This window comes from Microtus oregoni, unplaced genomic scaffold, assembly GCF_018167655.1.
Source record: "Microtus oregoni isolate MIOR12 unplaced genomic scaffold, Mior012 000004F_ref0000308, whole genome shotgun sequence".
Taxonomy (NCBI): Eukaryota; Metazoa; Chordata; class Mammalia; order Rodentia; family Cricetidae; genus Microtus; species Microtus oregoni.
This window is the reverse complement of record NW_024543063.1, coordinates 32,279,219-32,299,609: the sequence shown is the minus strand read 5'-3', so window position 1 is coordinate 32,299,609 and position 20,391 is coordinate 32,279,219. Positions and strand designations below refer to the sequence as shown.

General features: G+C 48.0%; 1 protein-coding gene across 13 annotated transcripts in view; it reads left to right on the top strand.

The window, feature by feature from the left end:
• The window catches only part of LOC121447442 (BTG3 associated nuclear protein), a 75,108-nt gene that overhangs the window by 16,343 nt on the left and 38,374 nt on the right, over window positions 1–20,391 (top strand). For 7 of the 13 annotated variants that reach the window (XM_041650691.1, XM_041650687.1, XM_041650686.1 and 4 more), the window contains exons 2-4: window positions 5,719–5,859; window positions 8,239–8,330; window positions 11,659–11,858. In XM_041650691.1, coding sequence (XP_041506625.1) covers window positions 5,790–5,859; window positions 8,239–8,330; window positions 11,659–11,858 — 362 coding nt within the window. In that variant the 5' untranslated portion in view covers window positions 5,719–5,789. Of the gene's footprint in view, window positions 1–5,718; window positions 5,962–8,238; window positions 8,331–11,658; window positions 11,859–20,391 lie in introns of all 13 variants that reach the window. The other 6 variants (XM_041650690.1, XM_041650683.1, XM_041650685.1 and 3 more) reach the window with 1 other exon arrangement.

The following is a 20,391-nucleotide window of genomic DNA, read 5'->3' as shown; positions in this document are numbered from 1 at the left end:
GGAATGTGCTGGTGGATAGCCATCTGCTGAGGGAACAGAAGCTGTCCTCATGCCTTTGCAACGTTAAGGAAATCTTGTCTGTCTGATGTGGCCCTTGAACTGCTGTTAAGAGCTCTGGAGCAGAAGAAGGTGGAGAACCCCGGGGAACTACACGAGTCCAGGTGTTCGGCGATGAAAAGCTGGAACCAGAGTCTATAGTATAGAAGGGCATGGAAGAACCACCCAGGCATGAGGCTTTGGCCCAAGGTGATGGTTACCATTGGCCACTGCTGACAGTTGAGATGGTGGGAAGGACTGTTATAGGTGCCTGGAGCTCATGTCCAAGGAGATAGATGTCCAGCAGCTGTGCTGACTTTTTAGTGAGGTTAGGGCTGGGGAGTGCTGCAGTGCCAGCTGGGCGTGTGCAGCTTCTGGCCCAGTAGCAGGCCTGCAGGGCAGGGCCCACTGAGCAGAGAGGGCGCTGCCCTGGGCATCCTGGCAGGGAGTTGATAGGGAGCAGACTGAGATGGAAGAACAGTGGCCCAAGGGAATAGTCCTGCAGGAAGCCCAGGGAGGGTGTCGTGTGTCGTGTAGAGAGCCCTGTGGGAGAGAGAGAAGCCTCAGAGCTGGACCAGCCTGGTGGGAAGAAGAAGTGTGAAACTCAGAGGAGAGGGGCTTAGAAGCAGTGCCTGGAGGGAGAATAGTGACTTCACTGAGTGCCCTAGGGCATCGGGCACCCTGGAGGGAGCTCTGGGAGTGGAGGAAGTGTGACTTGTAATCCAGTAACAAGGTTCAGGGAGGAGCGCTGAGGAGTCAGGGGGGCAGGGTGGAGACAGGGATTATAAAGTAGTTGTCTGAGTGAGATGGATCGAAGAAGACCTTACTAGATTATTAGATCAGTGGCTTGGGTCTCTGGGTTCAAGACCCAGCATTGGGGAAGAAATGTTCAACTGCAAACCCTGTACTGCTGCGCACCTCTCGTAGGCACAGGAGGACATACAAATGCAGTTCTGTGGGAGGGACGGCTGTCCTCTTACCCGCTGACCTCTCCACTGCTGCTCCTTTCTTGGTGCGTTGGAGGGGCATGATTAAATCATTCTTCTATGTTAACACATGGCTGGGCCACCCCTCATCTTCCTGCACCCCTGCTGAGTGCCTGGGTTGTGCCTTTGGTGGACTTCCTTTTTCCACGTGCACCCTGGGAGCTCCAGGACTCTAACTGGTAATTGCATTCCGAGTCTTTATTGAACATTAGTCTTAGTCCAGCTGTTTTATTACATTAGGACTGGATTCTTCCCAGGCCTTCTGAGAAATGGCAAAGTTAATTTGCCAAAATGGTAACTGCACGTACCGCTCTCTGTTCCAGTTTTCTTGGGCTTCTTGCCCTAGTTTTTTCTATTGAAACCTTCACTGCTAGCAGAATTTTAAATGTTTTTATCCTGGCAACAGAAGCATTTGGGTAAAAAGCTAGGGGAGCAGTGGTGTCCTCATTTGGTGGAGGTCAGGGTTCGGGGGTTTTATGGCCACTTCAGAGTGTTTTCTTAGACCACGTGCAGAGCTTTTCAAAAGCGGGAAGATGCTGGGTTGGGCATTGGAAAGCCACTTTCATTGGCTCCTTAGGAGAGGCAGGCGCTGCTCATGGAATCTGTGGTAGAGCTGTCTGTGAGTAGGCTGCAGGGCCAGAGTAGGCAGCTTTAGGCCAGACAGTTCTTTTTTTTTTTATTTTTTTTATTTTTTTTTATTTTCGAGACAGGGTTTCTCCGTAGCTTTTGGTTCCTGTCCTGAAACTAGCTCTTGTAGACCAGGCTGGCCTCGAACTCACAGAGATCCGCCTGCCTCTGCCTCCCGAGTGCTGGGAGGGATTAAAGGTGTGCGCCACCACCGCCTGGCTCCAGACGGTTAACTTAAAAGGCTGTCCATAGCAGGTGGCCTCGGATGGGGCAGATCCACATATGTGAGGAACTGGCTCTTTCCTTTGCTCTTCATGAGTTTCTGTTGTTTGGGCCTGGAGAAGGCCAAGGCTGTAGGCCAGTTCTCTCTTGAGGGTTTGTTCCCAGAGGTTTCTGTACCTGTGTCTCTTTGGGTAGGCTTCTAGGACTGTCCAATATTTTGACATTGTGACAGACATTGTCATCTTTGAAGTTCATGCACAGAAGCCACACAATCAAGTAAACCTCCCCCAAACAAAACTTTGCTGTGTTAAGCAAATTAATGATTTTGTATGGGGCAGCATTTATTGTTCTTCTGGGGTGGATGCGGCTTATGGGCCATGGGTTGGAGAGGCCTTGTAGCTGCACTTGATGTAGATGAAGCTGGAACGGTGAGTCTGTCTGGTGACCATCTGCCCGGAGATACTGAGGCAGGGATTCTGGTGATTCTAGTATCTGCACAGCTTTGAGAATTCCAGATTTGCCTGTCTAAATTTTCCTGGAAAAGGGTCTGTATTGCATTTCCAGCTCTTTGGATTTGCTAGACCCTGGACTGTTTTCAGTCTAGTGCTGAATTTGGTTGGGCGGCTTTAGGAAGGTGAAGATTGCTGCCTCTGCCCAGAGCTGATGCTTGTCGATTAGGAAGCGAGAAGACAGGATTTGTGTATGGCGTGAGGGACATTATCTCTCAGCATTCGCTGCTCTGTGCTTCCAGTTCGACCTAGGTCTGTCTTTCCTCATCTAGGGGACAGTACCTAGACTGAAGACAGCAGAATGGACCAGAGTTGGAATGGTAGATGGCTATGTCCCGGTGTCACCCTGACCCTGTCACTGTGTGCATCTGCTGGAAGAGGAGAAATAGTGTGTTCCTTTCCTCCCACGCGTTTCAGCCATTGAGCCTCTAGAGTCTGCATGTCCTGTGCGTTTCTATTCCATCTCCTTTCTCCTCTCCTGCTCTGTCTGCTCCCAGAGCAATGCACAGTGTGTGGTGTACCACTGCTCAGCTGTTCTGCTGCTGCTAAAAACACCACCTTGCCTTCTATTATGGTTCTTTTTTGAGTGAATCTTCACACAATATGTGTAAATGCTGGAAGGAGGTCATTCCAAGGCCCTGGCAAGCTGTTTGGGGCTCAGTACCTTGTCAGCTTTGTGTGTTTCCAGTTACCCAGCAGGTGGAGCACCTGTCCATGTTTTGGCTTTTTCTTGGGACTGATTGATTCCTTATACTCAGTTTCATAGGTTTCCTGGCCTTTCCTATTACTGTGAAAAAAAGAATTAGCCTATGTTTAGCAAGTAATTTTTCCTAGTTTCAATTTTCCTTTAAAGAACCCTTTTGATTAAATAAAATGCAAACAAAATCGCGTGTTAGGGTGTGGTGGCGCGTGCTTGTGTTTGTGTCTCTCACACGCCTCACCGTGGCACGACCAGACTTGCGTCTTAGCTGTTGGATTGTATTGCCCTTTCCTTAATTTTGTCTACTTTTTTTTTAAACAAAGGGATTGTGTCTTCTTTTTAGATTTATTTATTTATTATGTATACAGTGTTCTGTCTGCATGTATACCTGCATACCAGAAGAGGGTACCAGATCTCATTAAAGATGGTTGTGAGCCACCATGTGGTTTCTGGGAATTGAACTCAGGTCCTCTGGAAGAGCAGCCAGTGCTCTTAACCTCTGAGCTATCTTTTCAGCCCCCCTGCTTTTGTTTTTTGAGACAGGGTTTCTCTGTAAAATAGTCCTGGCACTCACTGTGTAGACCAGGCTGGCCTCAAACTTAGAGATCTGCCTGCCTCCTGCCTCTGCCTCCCAAATGCTGAGAGTAAATATGTGTACTACCACTGCCTGACCAGTTTTGTCAGCTTTTAAAGTCTGCTTGAATTTCCTGCAGAAATTTCCCATTACTGTGGTGATGAGATGTGACATCTGTGGTAGAAGACAACACTTTTTGGGGGGGTATCATCTATTTCATTTCTTGCAAGGTTAGACTCTGGCACCCTCTTTCCCAAAGTATTGGTGACAAAAGCAGCTCATGCATTTCAAGGGTCTCCTCACCCCACTGTAACTGTTACACTTGGTGACTGTCAGCTTTTTTGTGTTTGTTCAGAGTAGCTCCTTCAAGTAGGTCCATGTGCCCTGTAGATTGAGCCTAGAAGTGTTTGTGGTGTCTTCACTAGCAGTCTGATGATGGCCTCCTTCAGATGGGAGCCCCGTGGTTTTCACAGTGTCTTACATGTGGTCTGGCAAGTCCAAGCCCACCTTGTGTGCTTCTTGCCTGAAATCTGTAATTACCCCTTTCTTCAAGGAGGCAGGTTTCCTCCTGTTGAGGACTGGACCTTCAGCGCCACAGTCAGGCTCCAGGGACACACACTGCTGCAGGGCCCTCTGCCACCTCTGCCCTTTGACTGGACAGGGCACAGTGTGCCACCATATAACGACATTCACGATTGCCCTTCCTGCTCAGATTAACCTAGACATAAATGGGACCACTCTCAGGCCCCTGTGTCAGCTTCTCCACTCTCAGGAGTGTTCAGCAGTGTTGGAGGGCTGTGACTAGTCAGTAGTGTTTCGTCTGTATGTATGCCTGTCTGTAATGTGCATGCAGTACCATGAGAGGCCAGAAGTGGGCATCAGATCCCCTAGAATTGAAGTGAAGGATGGTTGTGAGTTGCTATATGGGTACTGGAGCTGGACCTGGGATTCTCTGGAAGAGCAGTACCTTTAACTGCTCAGCCATCTCTCCAGTCCCTCCTGTAGTATCTGAAATATTTTGATCCATTTTCTTTTTCCTGGTTTAATTGAATTCTCTTTGTGTTGTAAGCTCTTTTCCCTCTAGGTATCTGGCACACCCTTTCAGTAAGCGACATCAGCAGCCCTAGCCCCACGTGCACTTTCAGGAGCCCCCCCCCCCCCATCCTGGCTTTGGAACCCAGGGCCTTGGGCTTGTCATTGCCCTAGGAGGCTCTTGGGTCCCGGTTCTGAGATCCCACTCCATGGCCCTGACTTGCTCCTTTTGTTTCCCAGGTCACTCGGGCCTTCCTCACCTGTCTTCTGTAGTGTGGGCTTGAACATCTTTTCTCCTCTCTTGGTGTTCCTGGTTGTTTTCCTGTTGCTTTTGTTATGATTCTACCTGTTGTATTTGTTTGCGTTTGAGTTCTATCTATCTTGGTCTCTCTTACTATTTATTTGCAACTGTTTATTTAGATCTGGGTTGATGGACCTGGTCTCACTTTCATGTTGGAGCCTGAGGTCTCTGGTGGCTTAATCAAAACATCACAGCAGTTGGAAAAAAGTCACAGATGGATCTGCTGGGGGAGGTTCTTGGGGGGCGGGGTGTCTAGAGGGCTATGTAGCTATGACACTGGTTGGTTCTCTAGGCTGTGATAATCACTGAGGAAACTGAGGCATGATGGTAGTGATTGACAGAGTGCTCCTATAGGCAGCTGGGGCCCATGGAGATGCTAGGCTTGATGTGAGGGCTCCAAACCTGTTTAGGACAGGAGGCTTGAGGAGGGAGTGGGGATGTGAGGCTTTCAGCTGGGGATAGCCCATCCCATTTCTCTCTCTCTCCCTCTCCCTCTCCCTCCCCCTCCCTCCCTCCCTCCCTCCCTCCCTCTCTCTCTCTCTTTCTTTCTTTCTTTCATTTTAAAGGAGAAAAGCAGCTAGTTATTTATTTATCTGAGCATTTCTGAGTGCTCAGAAAACAAGTAGAGTCCTGTAGTGAAGCACCTGCAGACTTCTAAGACTCCTTGTCCACACAGGGCTAGTGATCTATTCCACACCATGACTGTTAATCTTCCCTTGTGGTTCTTGCAGGTGACAGAAAGTCCAAACCCTGTGACCTCTGGATTCTCGCTTACTGGTGTGCCCCTTTTCTCGTGTTCTGGATGATGTCAGAACAGGACCTGGCGGATGTGGTTCAGATTGCAGTGGAAGACCTGAGTCCTGACCACCCAGGTAGAGCTGTGAGACAGCAGATAAACTGCTCTCTCGTGTCACCTCAGGATCAAAAGCCTCTGCTGGACCTTGTTCCTGCAGTAGAGCAGACTCACATTGGATGTAAGCAGTGCTGCATGAATGCGTGTCTGTGGGTACACGTGGGCGCGCACACACAGCACCTGCTTACTTTTCTAGCTGGCCCCCAGGTTTGTTTCCAGCAGTACAGCTACTCATGCCCAGCATGAGTACCGTCGTGTACTTGTTACCTGTTCCATGATGCCTTCTGATGCTGCTGCCATGTGTGGGACCTGTGGCTCTTACTTCACCCCACCTCCTGTGTGTAGCTCGCTGCTGCAGTGGACCCTGCAGACTTACACAGGAGGGCTGGTAACCACGGTTCTTCAGTGACTGGCATTCTCCTCACAGGCTTGCGCTAGTTTATTTATTGACCACCCAGATGCTGTGTGATGTGCTTAGCGCTGCTTCTCTTTTCTGTGGACTCTGCTAGGGAAGATCTTGCACATGTATCTGGGCAAATATTTTTTGCAGGGCCAGTTCCCTGAGTAGAGCTGCTGTGTGCATGTAACATTTTGGTAAGACACTATTTTTCAGAAAAGTCCTGGTACCTAATCCCTATACTGACTGTTTGAAAACAGACACCCTGACTTCTGCTGAGACCAGCCATTTTCTAATGATCGTAAATGCATAATCCTTGGAAACCTTAGCCGAGTGTCTATTTTAAGGAGACTCTACAGAAGTGATAATCTGAATTTAAGACTTCTGGGGAGCATCATCTGTGAGAAACCTTTGCCTGTACTGTTTTAGAGTAGCAGACTCATTGCTCATGTACACATGTGATATCTGCACACGTGTGTGCATCGCTCTCTCACACAGATCTGTAGATGGCAGGACCTTGTCGTCTCCGAGGTGAGTGAGCGCACAGAGGCTGGAGAAGTGCACATGCAGGCAGTGTCCCCTGTTGTAGGCAAGGAGATGGGAGAAAACTGAACTAGTGAATGAAAACATTCATGGCATAAAGATCAGTAACAAATGCTGACTACAGAATTCCACAATTATGAATTAGTAGATCTGTGAAGGTGACCCTTGTCAGGCCAGAGTACATGAGTTCTTTTCTCATATTAGACGGCTTATGACCACCTGAAACTCCAACTCCAATGACTGATACCCTTTTCTGGCTTTTGAGGGCACCCACACACATGTGGCATACATTCTCATAGATGTATGTACATAAATAGAAATAAGTCTTAAAATGACTGCTAGCTGGGCGGTGGTGGCGCACGCCTTTAATCCCAGCATTTGTGAGGAGGACAGAGGCAGGTGGAGCTCTAGGAGTTGGAGGCCAGCCTGGTCTACAAAGGACAGCCAGAGATACACAGAGAAACCCTGTCTTGAAAAGCAAAAATAAATAATAAATGTGTGTGTGTGTGTGTGTGTGTGTGTGTGTGTGTGTGTGTGTGTATGTGTGTATTGAGAGAGACAGAGAGAGATGGAAAGAGATGATTGCTCCTGAGTAGAGAAAAGGACTAGATGGCCGAGGTCAACAGAAGTGCAGTTTGCAGAGATGAGGTCACGGAGGGTGCTGCTGCTCTGACTCTGGCACTCTTTGACCTTGTTTTGTACTTAGTTTTAGATGAGATTAGAAAGTTGGGATGGTACTGCAGAGCCTGGAATTGGGGTTACCTTGCTCATCTGAAAGCAGCAGGAGCTTTCAGGAGGTGGGCAGCCCTTGAGCAGCTACAGCTTCCACATAACTCCTCGTGTTTGCTGTGCTAGTTTGGGGGCATATATGACACGCAGAGAGAGTTGTGACTGTCAGTACATATATGACACGCAGAGAGAGTTGTGACTGTCAGTACATATATGACACGCAGAGAGAGTTGTGACTGTCAGTACATATATGACACGCAGAGAGAGTTGTGACTGTCAGTACATATATGACACGCAGAGAGAGTTGTGACTGTCAGTACATATGTGATACGCAGAGAGAGCTGTGACTGTCAGTACATATGTGACACGCAGAGAGTTGTGACTGTCAGTACATATATGACACGCAGAGAGAGTTGTGACTGTCAGTACATATGTGCCTCTCAGCCCCATGTTGGGAGTGGGACCAGGACCAAAGGCTAGGTGAGGGTGCTTTTGACCGCAGACACACTGAATAAATGTCACGAATGGAGTTTAGTGTGGTTTTGCCTCTGGCGAGCATTGACTGGGTGCTCTGATGTTTTTGTGGGGTGAGGGAGGCCCCTTTTCTTCCTGGCTGAGAATTTTAACAAAGTGATTGAGGTGCCAGCCCTGTGCTTGGCTGTATTTGTAAAGAGCCCTGAGGATCTTGCCATATTCACGCCAGTTGCTGTCTCTGTGGTTGTATTTCAGTTGTTTTGGAGAATCATGTCGTGACAGATGATGATGAACCTGCTTTGAAGCGCCAGCGACTTGAGATCAATTGCCAGGATCCCTCTATAAAGGTACCGTGTGGTCCTGTGTGCAGTGTCAAGTTTCCCTCTCCCTCTCCCTCTCCCTCTCCCTCTCCCTCTCCCTCTTTCCTTCCTTCCTTCCTTCCTTCCTTCCTTCCTTCCTTCCTTCCTTTTTGTTTTTGTTGTTTTGAGACAGGATTTCTCTGTGTAACTGTCCTGGAACTTGCTTTGTAGACCAGGCTGACCTTGAAACACAGAGATCTGCCTGCCTCTGTGTTGCTTTGGAGTCTCTCCTGGAATTCACTCTGTAGACTAGGCTGGCCTCGAACTCACAGAGATCCGCCTGTGCACCACCACTGCCCAGCCTGTGTCGATTTTCTACCATCAATTTAGGCTTAGAACAGCAGAAGTGACCCTCTTACAGCCCTGGAGTGGCAGGGCCATACCTTCTAGAATCCCAGGGGAGGCTCTTACTGCCTCTTCTGTGCTGTGACCTCCAGGTAGCCCAGTCTTGTCACTAAAGTCTGTGTCTGAGGCCTACCCTCACCTAGGCCTGGATGATCTTAATTATTGAAATGCATCTATGAAGACCCTCTTCCCAGATGATGCCACAGTAAGTGGCACAGAGATGCCCTTGAAATGCTGCATAAAGCACCAGACAGTGCTGGGCGATGGTGGCACACACCTTTAATCTCAGTACTTGGGAGGCAGAGGCAGGCGGATCTCTGTGAGTTTGAGGCCAACCTGGTCTACAGAGTGGATTCCAGGACATACTCCAAAGCTACACAGAGAAACCCTGTCTCGAAAAACAAAAACGAGTGCAGGTCGGGTTTTCCTGGCAGAAAACATTAATTGGGAGGACAAATGAGATGTCTTCCTGTGTGTGCACATAGGCCTGCCTCAGATGGGAGGAAAGCTGAGGGTTGCTATGGTCCCAGGTCCTCTCAGTCAGTGAGTGAATTGCTTCTGGATTTGCTTACTTGCGAGTCAGTGTCTGCAGAACCAGAGGTAAGTATTAGCACAGAAGAAGTCTGCAGGAGCAACTCAGATGACTCCAGTCCTCTCCCCGTGCTTCCTTTGTGTCAGGGACATCTGCTTGAGGTGCTCAGTTCACTCTGGTAAGGAGGAAAAGTGGTGCCAGCTGCAGTGGGGACTAAAAAGTCTACACAGACCAGGGCTGGTGACGCACACTCCAAATCCTGGCATCCAGGAGGCAGAAGCAGGTAGTCTCTGACTTCCAGGACCATCTTGGTTTACAAAGTGAGTTCTAGGACATCTAGGGCTACATAGAGAGACCCTGGCTCCAAAAAAGGAAGAAAGGAAGAAAGAAAGAAAATACAAACAGTCTGTTCAGTGAAAAACAACTTCAGACCAGTGGGCTGAAGGCCAGCACCAGATTTCAAAGTGAAGTGTGACCGTCACTGTGTCACAGGACTCAGCTGTGAACAGAAGGGAAGGAGCTGCCTGGGTTCTGGTGACAGCACACTTTGCGTGCATGCTGTCGCATGTGGCCGTGAGCTGGCAGGGGACAGAAGACATTCACATGCCGCATTAGCAGCTGTAACTCAGCAGACAGGTCTGAGCTGCTTGTGGTCATTTTCACTTGCGGAGCTGTGCTAGGGAAAATATTATTTCTCCTCTTTCATTATGGATTTGCTTGAGACATTATTTAGCCTGTAACTGTGATTTTTCATCCAAACTCTAGGCAGAACATTTCTCTTTCAGTTAAAGTAATGGTTTAACTATTAAAAGAACTTGGAAGGCAAATAGTTGATATTCTCCAATTATAAAAAATAGTGGTCCATGGTTTTGTCTCAAGAATTGGCAAAAAAAAAAAAAAAAAAAAAAAAAGAATTGGCCATCACTTGGTGCTCGTGATGTATCCCTCTCCCTGCGCTGTTGACATCGCCTCCATTGACGACCAGGGCACTTGGAGCCGAGTCCATGCTGCTGCTTGTTTCCTCCTACACACAACCTCTGTGCTTGCTTCTGTGGAGCGGTTAGCAGGGGAGGGTTAAATTCCTCTTTGACCTTTTCCTTGTTAGTTTTGCTGTGCTGTGATGAGCAGAGGTAGATGTGAGGGCTTTGGGTATGTAGGGCATTCCTGTAGCTGCTCCCGACTGCTGTGCATAGCAGGGAGTAAAGGATGCTCAGAGCTCTTAAGAGCCAAGGTTGGCGGGTCCGAGTGCCCTGGACCCATGCATTCATGATTTGCTGCGCTAGGCTTTGGTGATATGCTATTTGCCGCTGCAACTGTTGTGGTTTTGATTGTATTCTGCAATTCCCTTTCAAGTTAGAGGAAAGACCGGCCCCTACTAGCTTGGAGTAGGTGCAGAGTATCAGTCTGTTCTGACTGCCTGTGCCCTGAGGTCCAGGGTCAGCCTAAGCTGCAACCCCTGCTCTCTCAGGCTTGTTCCTTCCTTCTGATGTGTCCCTAAGGCTACATTTCTCCTCCAGTCGAATCCTTATTCTGTTTGTTTTTTTGTTTTGTTTTTTTTTTTTCGAGACAGGGTTTCTCTGTGGCTTTGGAGCCTGTCCTGGAACTAGCTCTTGTAGACCAGGCTGGTCTCGAACTCACAGAGATCTGCCTGCTTCTGCCTCCCGAGTGCTGGGATTAAAGGCGTGCGCCACCACCGCCCGGCGAATCCTTATTCTGTTTCCTTCAGATGTTGCTGGCCTTATTTCTGCATTTCCTCTCGCTAACCAGCATTCTGAATGCTGGCCTAGAGGTCTCTTTTCACTGTAGTAGAACTCCTGTGTCATGCATGTGGTGGCTTCTGACAGGACTGGCAGTTGAAGGAGCAAAGCCTTTCCCTTTGGTCTCCATGGTTCCTGACTGTGTTTAAACTTGGCTGGCTACTGATTTCAGCTTGGTAGTTGGAGGCTGCTCCTTTTGTGGGCCACTAGGTGGCATGCTTGCTATTTAGAAGGTCCTTGAAAGGGGTGGGGGTCATTGCCAGGTTTCTGTGGGGTATACCTGTGAATGGCAAGCCATTTTTTTTTTTCTGTGTATGTGTGTGTATTTTAATACAATGTGAGTGAAGGGCCAATGTTTTCCAGGTGTTGTTTGGATGTTAGGTACAATCTGTCATCATAAGAAAGATTTTGTAGTTTTAATGTGTGACTCTACGGTGAACACAGTGGTAAGCTTATTACTCTATGGTCTTAGTGTAGGTGAGATTGCTAAAGGGTCTTGTTTGGTATAGAGGGCTGGGCTTCTCACTGAATCCCTAGGTACTGCCCAGGGCTTCTCACTGAATCCCTAGGCACAGCCCAGGACTAGACTAGGTGGAGTTAGGAGCCAGTTGTTTAGGGTCCATGGACTTGCCCCTCCCAGGGTAAAACACCCTCTCTGAAGCTTTTCTGTTTTCACTTCCAGTCTTTCCTGTACTCTATTAACCAGACGATATGTTTGCGGTTGGATAGCATTGAGGCCAAGCTGCAAGCTCTTGAGGCTACTTGCAAATCTCTGGAAGAAAAGCTAGACCTGGTCACCAACAAACAGCACAGTCCCATCCAGGTCCCCATGGTGGCTGGTTCCCCACTTGGCGCCACCCAGACCTGCAACAAAGTGCGATGGTAAGTACCGGAGAGCCAAGGCTCCACAGGCCACCCTGGGAAAAGTGCTCCTGTGCCAACCCAGGCGCTGCTGTTACTGATCTCCCCTGGCCCCGGATATCTGCCCTGGTGGTTCCATGGTGCTGGTTTCACCTAGACCGAAACCAAGCACAGGCTCTGTGCTGGAACGACCTGGGTTGCTCCAGCGTTCTTCTTGGCTTAAGCAGACGAACTCTTCTTTCTTTGCACCTGGCCGTGAATTTGGCCCATGTATGTTGCTTCTTTTCTTTTCCTACCTCTGGCTGGTCATTGCCTATGTTTTCTTCGGGGCTGGTATTTATAAATTTCACTTGATCATAGCAAACTTTCTGCTAGCTCTGAGACTTACATTGTGCCTAATTTTTAAATAGAAGGTTTGTAGCCTCCTCCTAGAGAGCTTTGTATGGTTTGTATTCTGCTGGCTTGGATGTTTCATGCTTGGCTTAGTGGGATGGAAAGGTGCCTCAGAAGGTGTCCTTCCAATCCCTGGGTCCATAGGCTTGTGGCATGAGATCCCTCCGGGCAGCAGTGCCACTCAGAGCTCCTGCTGTGTGCATTCTTTCCTACAGCATATAGGAGGAAATCCGCTTGTGATAGTGGGACGTGTTATCTTTGTGCTCCAAGCTCCACAGCCTCTTGCTTATTGGATCTGTGAAGAACAGAACAGTGGGGTGGCAGTGAGAGCCACAGCAAGCTAAGAGGGACACCAGTGACTTTGTTGTAGTGTGGGTGGTTGCTGGGTGCCACCTTGCTGGGTGCTGGTATGTAGAGCAGCAGTAGGTGCCTTGTGGATTTGGAAGGGAGTATGTGGGAAGGGGGAGTAAGAGTTACTTTGGGTGGTTTTGGGGTGCTCAGGAGTACCAGTGCCTCCTCGTCCTCTTTCTGAGATGGCTCCTAATGAGGCCCATGGGGCAGAGCCACTCGTTGCTGGTTCTCCAGAGCATGCCAGCTTCACTCTCAACTCTCTCTGTTGGGAGGAAACTGCGTGTCTGTCTTCTCCGAGGAGGCAGAGTTGCTCTTGAGACTGAAGTGGACTGCACAGCTCACTATGTGTCTCCCTACAGACACTTGCCAGTGTCTGTGCAGGTTCTCTGTTAAGCCCACAAAATGACTGATTGCCTCTTAAGGCAGTTGTTTTTGAAATACCCCTTTGCCCCAAACATACTGTTCAGAAATAGAGCTATTATAAGAGTTGATGGGGTGGATGGCAGCAGCGATGGATGGGAGACAAGCCTCTAGTAGCGCCTCTGGGCTGAGGCTGTGGTTGTAGACATCACCAGTGGGCAGTGGAGTGTTGAGAATGGCGAGTTCTTTGTGCCATTTCCAGTGATGCAAAGTGTAGGTCTTTCTAGACTGACACAGTAGTTGAATTCCTAGAAAGCTCAAGCTGCATATAAACCGCAAGGATGTCTTTTGTCTGAATTCCACATGGGACAACACAGTCTCCATGGGAATGCTCAGGACTGGAGCATTTGTGGGAGGGTGCGTGTTAGATAAGATTGTTTCTGGCACTGAAGGACACCTTAGCCTGTCTGTCCACACTTAGACTCTGGTAGCCACATCTGTCACACTGACTCCCGAGCTTCTGGGCCTGCACCACACAGCACTGATGTCTTCAGCAGGAGATTAAAAAGGCAGTGGTCCTCTTCCCTCAGAAAGTACTGCCTGTTTTGGCCATAACACCTCAGTCCTTATCACTCCTGGAACAGGCTGTCTTCAGGAACTGGAGAACATCTTTTTCTCTGTTCTAGTTCTGCTAGGTTATGGGAGGACCTGGAGTAGAAGAGGGTGGGTTTTTGTGGCCTTGCCTTAAGGGCACAAGCTTTGGAATTCCGTGTGTTTGGAAGCAGTGGGTGCCAGGCTCACCTGGTTAGATATTCCCAGGTCCTAGACATTTCTGAGTCCCGGTTTCCTCATTAGAAAGATGGAGATCTGGACCACTTTTCTACTTTGGTGTGGTGGTGACAGGGGCCATGTTCTCTAGAAGGCTGTTAACAGGAAGCTTGAGAGCTGCCTGGAGACTGAGAGCTGAATCCCAGGATTTCAGTGAAGGGTGGATGACTTCATTGATGGACAGACACAGAGAAGAAAGGAGAATTGTTCACACAGAACCTGGGCCGCGGGGCATAGCCTGGTTTCTAGAAACAGCTAAAAGGCAGTTTTGTACTGGATGATAAAGTACTGTGCTCTGTTTATCTGGGCCTTGGACACATAAGAGAAGTACATAAGCTAAATGATCTTACGTCGAATGATATACTCTTGAAAATAACTTAACACCTGACTGTGGCTGTAACTCACCGGACCAACATGGTGCCAGCCTCGGTCTTCCAGCTCTAAGGAGGCCTCCAGAGAGTGCATAGGACACTGTCTTCCATTTGGAGAGGCTACAGAGGTCTAGATCTAGCAGGAGGTGGTCCCCAAGGCCTTCTCTCTTCTCTGGAAATCTATGCCCCCTGCTGGTCATTGACACCTGGCTAGACAGTCTGAGGCTCTTTTGAACTCCAAGGAATGCTCATCTAATTGTGCTCCTTGGCAGACAGAAGGCTGTGGAACACTGCCAGCCTCAGCTGGCATTGGGTCCAGATTTTCAGACTCTGCACCTGAGTGAGTAAATTCAAGAAAAAAAAGTAAATAAAAGAAGGTCTGTTTTCTTTGATGCCAAAGCTTAATCATGATAAAAATGTTTGTGAGGTTACAGGGATGGGGTTTCATCCAGCAGTGGCATTTGGCTTCCAGAATTGGAAATGGACTTTGCTTCTGTTGCGCCTGGCTTGTGTCTTTCCTGCAGGTATGTCATTTGACTTTGAATAGCTGTTCTTGGAGGGATGGCAACGAGGTATTTTAATGCTGAAGATGTTTGGAGAAGCAGTAGGTGTTGAAGCATCTACATCGTTGTGGAAGCCTGTGATTTTATAAGCCATCCTTTAAAGCTGGGCTCGAAGCATTCCAATAAAGCCAGTAACATGTTCCCTGACCAGAAGGTCTCGGGCTGGTACAGGCATCTTTATACAGATGGCGAACAGGTCACCTTCCTGCTCTTCTCTGCAGTAGACACAGACCCGTGAAGGAAGGCTGTGGTGTATAGCATAGCTGAGAAGGGAGTGTTGGTACAGTACAGATGCAGGCCAGGAGCCATGCAGGCAGTACCCAGACAGAGCTAGTGACAGCATGCTGCCTCCACGGGTATCTTGTAGAACCATATTGCTTGATAACAACTTTTCAAATCAGGCATTTCTGTTTGTTTTTAATTAAGACTCTTACCTCGGACAATGTTTGTTCTTTATTTTTTAAAAGCAATAGATATTTTGCTTTTAAAGGTTTAAAAATGTCTTAGGACTAGAGAGGTGGTTTAGTGGGGAAGGGTTCAATTGCTAGCATTGTGTAAACCAATGTGGTAGCTTATGCCTGTCATCCTCACACTCAGGAGGTACAGACTGAAGGATCAGAAGCTTAAGGTTATCCTTGAATACACAGTGAGCTCAAGGCCAACATGAGACTATGCCTCAAAAGCAAACCCAAACAAAACACACATGAAAAAAAGCTGTGATGAATGAAACGTTTTTGTATATAGCGGTTTTCAAAAATGAAAAAAAAAAGGTGATTTAAAGCTTCCCTCAGTGCAGTTGCATAAAACTTCCTGAAGAATTCTTTCCCTCTCTCTGAACTGACTTTAGAGACGAAGTGTGTGATGGAGAATGGTTATACAATAAGCAGCGACTCTCAGTGCTTAGGATCGTTTGTCTCGCGTTGAAGGAAAGTCATGGTGAAGCTGCTCTGACTCCTAGCTGGTCTCCTGGAGTGCTGTGGGAACCCGTATTTCGTGCTTCTGCTTCAGGACCATCAGCATTCTCAGAAGCCTCTGCTCTGGAGGCTCAGAGCGTGCTAGGATCAAGACAGGGCTGTTTGACTGTGGAGTGTCTGGTCTCTCGGCCGTGATGGGTTTGTTTACTTCTTATCTAATTTTGAGTTCTGGATGTTTCTGTTTAATGTCATGCCTGATCTTCATGCCTGGCCTGTGCTACCTTGCACAGCCATACACGTTCCTCTGTACACATCAGGGCTGCGCATTAACCAGTGAGGTACCAGTTCACACACACAAAGCTTGGGGAGTCCTTAGCAAACCCTGCTGACTCAGAGACATGCTCCAGCCCCCAAAGTCAGCACAGCAGAGCGAGCTTCCTGTTAGATTGTGAGTGTTCTGACATCTCAGAGGACTTCTTCAGCACCTGCAGAACGCATGCTCTTTGAAGGGAATTGGGTCGGTCCAGGTTGCTCCGGGAAGAGTTGTTATCATGACCATCTGTGGTTGTTTCACGAGTTTCTCCCAGTACAGCTCTTGTACATGTCCTGGTATTTCTAAGTATTTTACAATTGTATATGCAGTTCAAACCCCTTTTCTGAGGCAAGGTCTTAGGTATTCTAGACTGGTTTCTGACTGCCTTGAGTGTTGAGGTTTATGAGGTGCTGGGGCTCAAACCCAGGGTGTGTGCATGCTAGGCAAGCTCTCTACTGACTGAACTGCATCCCCAGCTCCCATAAATCTTAAAAAAATATTTACATGTAGTCTGTGTATGAGTGTGTGGTCTGTGTCACGTGTGTGTGCCCTTCTAAAGCCACAAGAGGGTGTTGGCTCCTCTGGAGCTGGAATTATAGGTAGTTGGGAGCCACTCCATATGAGTGTTAGGAACTAATCTCATGTCCTGAAAGAGCCATGACTCCATCCCCTCCAATTGTTTGCTCGTTTCTAAATTCACCTCCAACACTGGCGTGAAGTCTGGCACATAGGAGGCAGGCACTCAACCTTTGTGACACATCTCCAGCCCCAAGTATCTTTGTTTCAGTGGGTTTTCTGTAGGATTTGAAAAGAGTTGAGCCTGGGATGTGGTATACTTTTTTTGTTTGGTTCTATCCTGGGTTTCTGGGCAGTCCTGCCTCTGGTTCCTGGCCGTCCAGGCAGTGTCAGGTATGGGCTCCCTCTCATGGTGCACGGTTTTAATCCTAACCTTTAGGAGGATGAACCTAGAGGATGCTGTGAATTGAAAGCAACCTGACCTGGGTAACAAGACCCAGTTAACTGGAATTTTCCTTCTCCTCTTAGATTTCTCTGCCTTTACTGCATCTACCGTGAGCTCATTTCCATGTGTTCTGTCCTATGTTTGCCCCACTCCCAACCTTGTTTTCTGAAGGTGCTTCACAGGGCTGGTTTTGGTTCATCTTCAGAAGGTCTGTCCTTCCAGCATACCCTTTATTCTGATGTCATATGACTAGTGCCATGCCTTTAATAAGTGTTAAGTCTAGAAGTTTGCCAGTGCAGCCATCTGGATCTCTGGATCCATATTTTTCATTCAGGAGGCCTCAGCTCCCAGCAGTCTTCTGCCTCAGTCTCGCCAGTCCAGGATTACAGACAAAAGCCATTGTATTGGCTTAGGGGAGACTTTTCTGACATCAGTGTCTCTGTCAGGAGAGGGGGTCAAGTGGAAGGCTGGAGTGCTGTGGCTCTGGTGATTCATGGCCCTGCTCAGTGTTCTGCAAGCCGCAGTGGCCCCAAGTTAGCTGTCATTCACTAAGTGACCACTGGCATGCTGGTCACACCCCAGGAAACACACTGGACTTCAAACCTCCCTTATCTTCCATGCCCAAAGTTGACTTCTGACTGGTGGATGAGGCGTCTCAAGACAGCCTCTGTTTCTTGTGTGCTTAATGCTGCATGTAGGCTATGATGCTCCATTTTCCTGTCTTCTTCGGGGTGTTGGCCAGCAACATGAAGACCCCAGAACCCCAAGACACTTGGCTGAGTATGAGCCCAGTCTTGACTTCATTTGGGCCTGAAATGAGCGGGCTTTGATTGTGGCTCGAGGTCTTCAGGTGCTGACTATGCATTCTTACACAAAAGAGACAGAAGGTCCCTGTGCAGAGGACACACCATAAACCAGAGGTGCTAAGCAGACACTAGCAGGGAGGAGCAGCTGTGCAGGGAGGTAATCTAGCAGAGCTGCCCCTCAGTGTGTCCTGGGTGTGTGTAACTTGGAGATTGTTGTAATAGTTTTTGTCTTATTTGGATTTTAGGCCAGAGGTCTTCTGAGAATTACCCAGGGAAACTGTAAAAGTAAAAATAGCCCTCGGCTCTCTTACGGGGGCTCTGGCTTCCCTCAGAAAGTTCTGAGTTGTGAGTAGTAGTGCAAGGTTGGCCTTTTGTTTTGTTTTTGGAAGTTGTTGTTAGAGAATGTTGGGTTAATGTCTAACTTGTGCCTTGCCAACTCTAGTCTCAGTCAGGTGAGTTGTCCTTCTGAGAGACTCTCTATGGCAGAGGCACCTAGGCGCCCTGTCTCTGTTTTGGATTGTAGCCTCTGTGGAAGATACTACAGTGCCCCTTCTCATTGTGTGTGCGTGTGTTTGCCTGTGTAACTTTGTAAGTGTAAGGCACAATTGTGCCCCATCTCATGCTGTGTGTGTCTGCGAGTGCTTGCCTGTGTAACTTTGTAAGTGTAAGGCACCGTGGTGCCCCATCTCATGTTGTGTGTGTTTGTTTCACTCAGTGTCCCATCTCATGCTGTCCATGTTGAAGGCACCCTGGTGTTTTGTCTCATAGTACTAGGAAGAATCACCGGCTTTTCTTAGCCTTTGCAGTCAATGCTTGTCCTTTTTCTAGACCCAGAAGGCATGCCAGACACTGATTGCTGACACTGCTCTGGCCACAGCAGAGGAAAGGGACTTAATTCACAGCCTGCCCCACAGTTGCACTTTGCCACAGTGTGGAGCATGTTTTCCAACTGAATAGTGTCATGTGAAGGCAAGAATATTCGGTTTGTGTAATCTCAGTTACAAATTAACATCACTGGAGAACTGGACAGTACTTGCCTGTAATTCCAGCACTTGGGAGGTGGAGGCTGGAGTTGTGAGTTTGAGGCTAGACTTGGATACATACCAAGATGCTGTCTCAAAAACCAGATCCCATCTCCGAAAGTCCCAACAGTCTATGGGTTATATTATTTCCTTTTTTTCTTATTTTTTTTTAATTAAGTCTTATAAAAGGATTTATTTTTGTACTGAGTGTTTTTCTGGCATGTTTATAAGTGTACTACATGCCTGTAACACCCATGGAGGCCAGAAGAGGGCATTAATCTGCCAGGAATTGGAGCTATAGGTGATTATTACCCACAATGTGGATACTGGAAACTGATGCCAGGTACTTTGCAAGAGCAGCCAGCACTCTCAACTGCCAAGCCATCTTTTCAGCCTTTATTTCACTAAGTTTTTTTTTTTAAATAGAGAAATAGCAGCTATGGTTATATATATATAGTTAATTCAAGATCTTAAAAGAATGGATAGATGTCATAAAGAGAATTTAAAAAGAACAAACCAAGGGGGAGTAGACAGCTGACTCCTGGAGCAGAATAGAAAAGTCTTACTGTGGGACAGCCCCGGTAGTAACAAGGGCAGAAGCCACTCTCTGCACAGTTAGCCTTTCTACAGTTGGCCCTGGAGCCCTCTTGTAGATCATAGATCCAGATGTAAGATCTAAGGTCACAGGGGGTCTTTGGAGCGTAGAACCAGGCAAAGGATCCTATAGTTTGATGAAGGGAGGAGGGAGGAAAGGCAGACAGGCAGGCTGACCTGGGAAAGCTGAGAAGAGCATAGAAAGAGTAGCACAGACAGGTGAAGATGTTCTAAAGCCAGAATGCTCTAATCTCAGCAGTAAGTGAATCACTGTGTTACTGTGTGAGACTGGCCTGAGGGTACCTGCAAGTCCTCAGCTCCTTGGCCCCTAGGATATACTAGTCAGAGTCGGGGGACCTTGTGCCCTGTTAGATGAAACAAACGATGATGACAGTCCTTGATACTGGAAGAAATATGGAGAGACAGGAGCTCCCAGGTGGGCAGCAGCATGGCCAGGTCTCTGGAAACTAGGTGTCCTTCCTACACGGCCTGGCAGTTGTGCTCAGTTTCATTTGTGCTCGTGACCAAGGCACAGGAGTTTGTGGTCATGTGGAAACCTATAAACACTCCTTTTCAGTGAACAAGACTGACATTGTCATGGTGTCGAGCAATCCCCAGCCACAGAAGCAACAAGCTTGAGCTGCTGCTGTAGACAGCCTGCAAGTCCATTTACATAACGTTCTTAAAGCCCAAACACAGATGGTTCTCTAGAGAGACCCAGGAGGTGGCAGAGCAAGTTGTGTTTCTGTGAAAAGGACATTGTTTGGACCTGTGCAGGAGACCATACTGCCCCAAGCTATACAGGTGCACATGTGGAAAATGGTGACATTTGAAAGAGACTTGCAGTCGTATACAGTGTTAAGGGTTATTTGAAGGAGACTTGCAGTCTTTTTTTTTTTAAATATATATTTATTTATTTATTATGTGCACAATATTCTGTCTGTGTGTATGACTGCAGGCCAGAAGAGGGCACCAGACCTCATTACAGATGGTTGTGAGCCACCATGTGGTTGCTGGGAATTGAACTCAGGACCTTTGGAAGAGCAGGCAATGCTCTTAACCTCTGAGCCATCTCTCC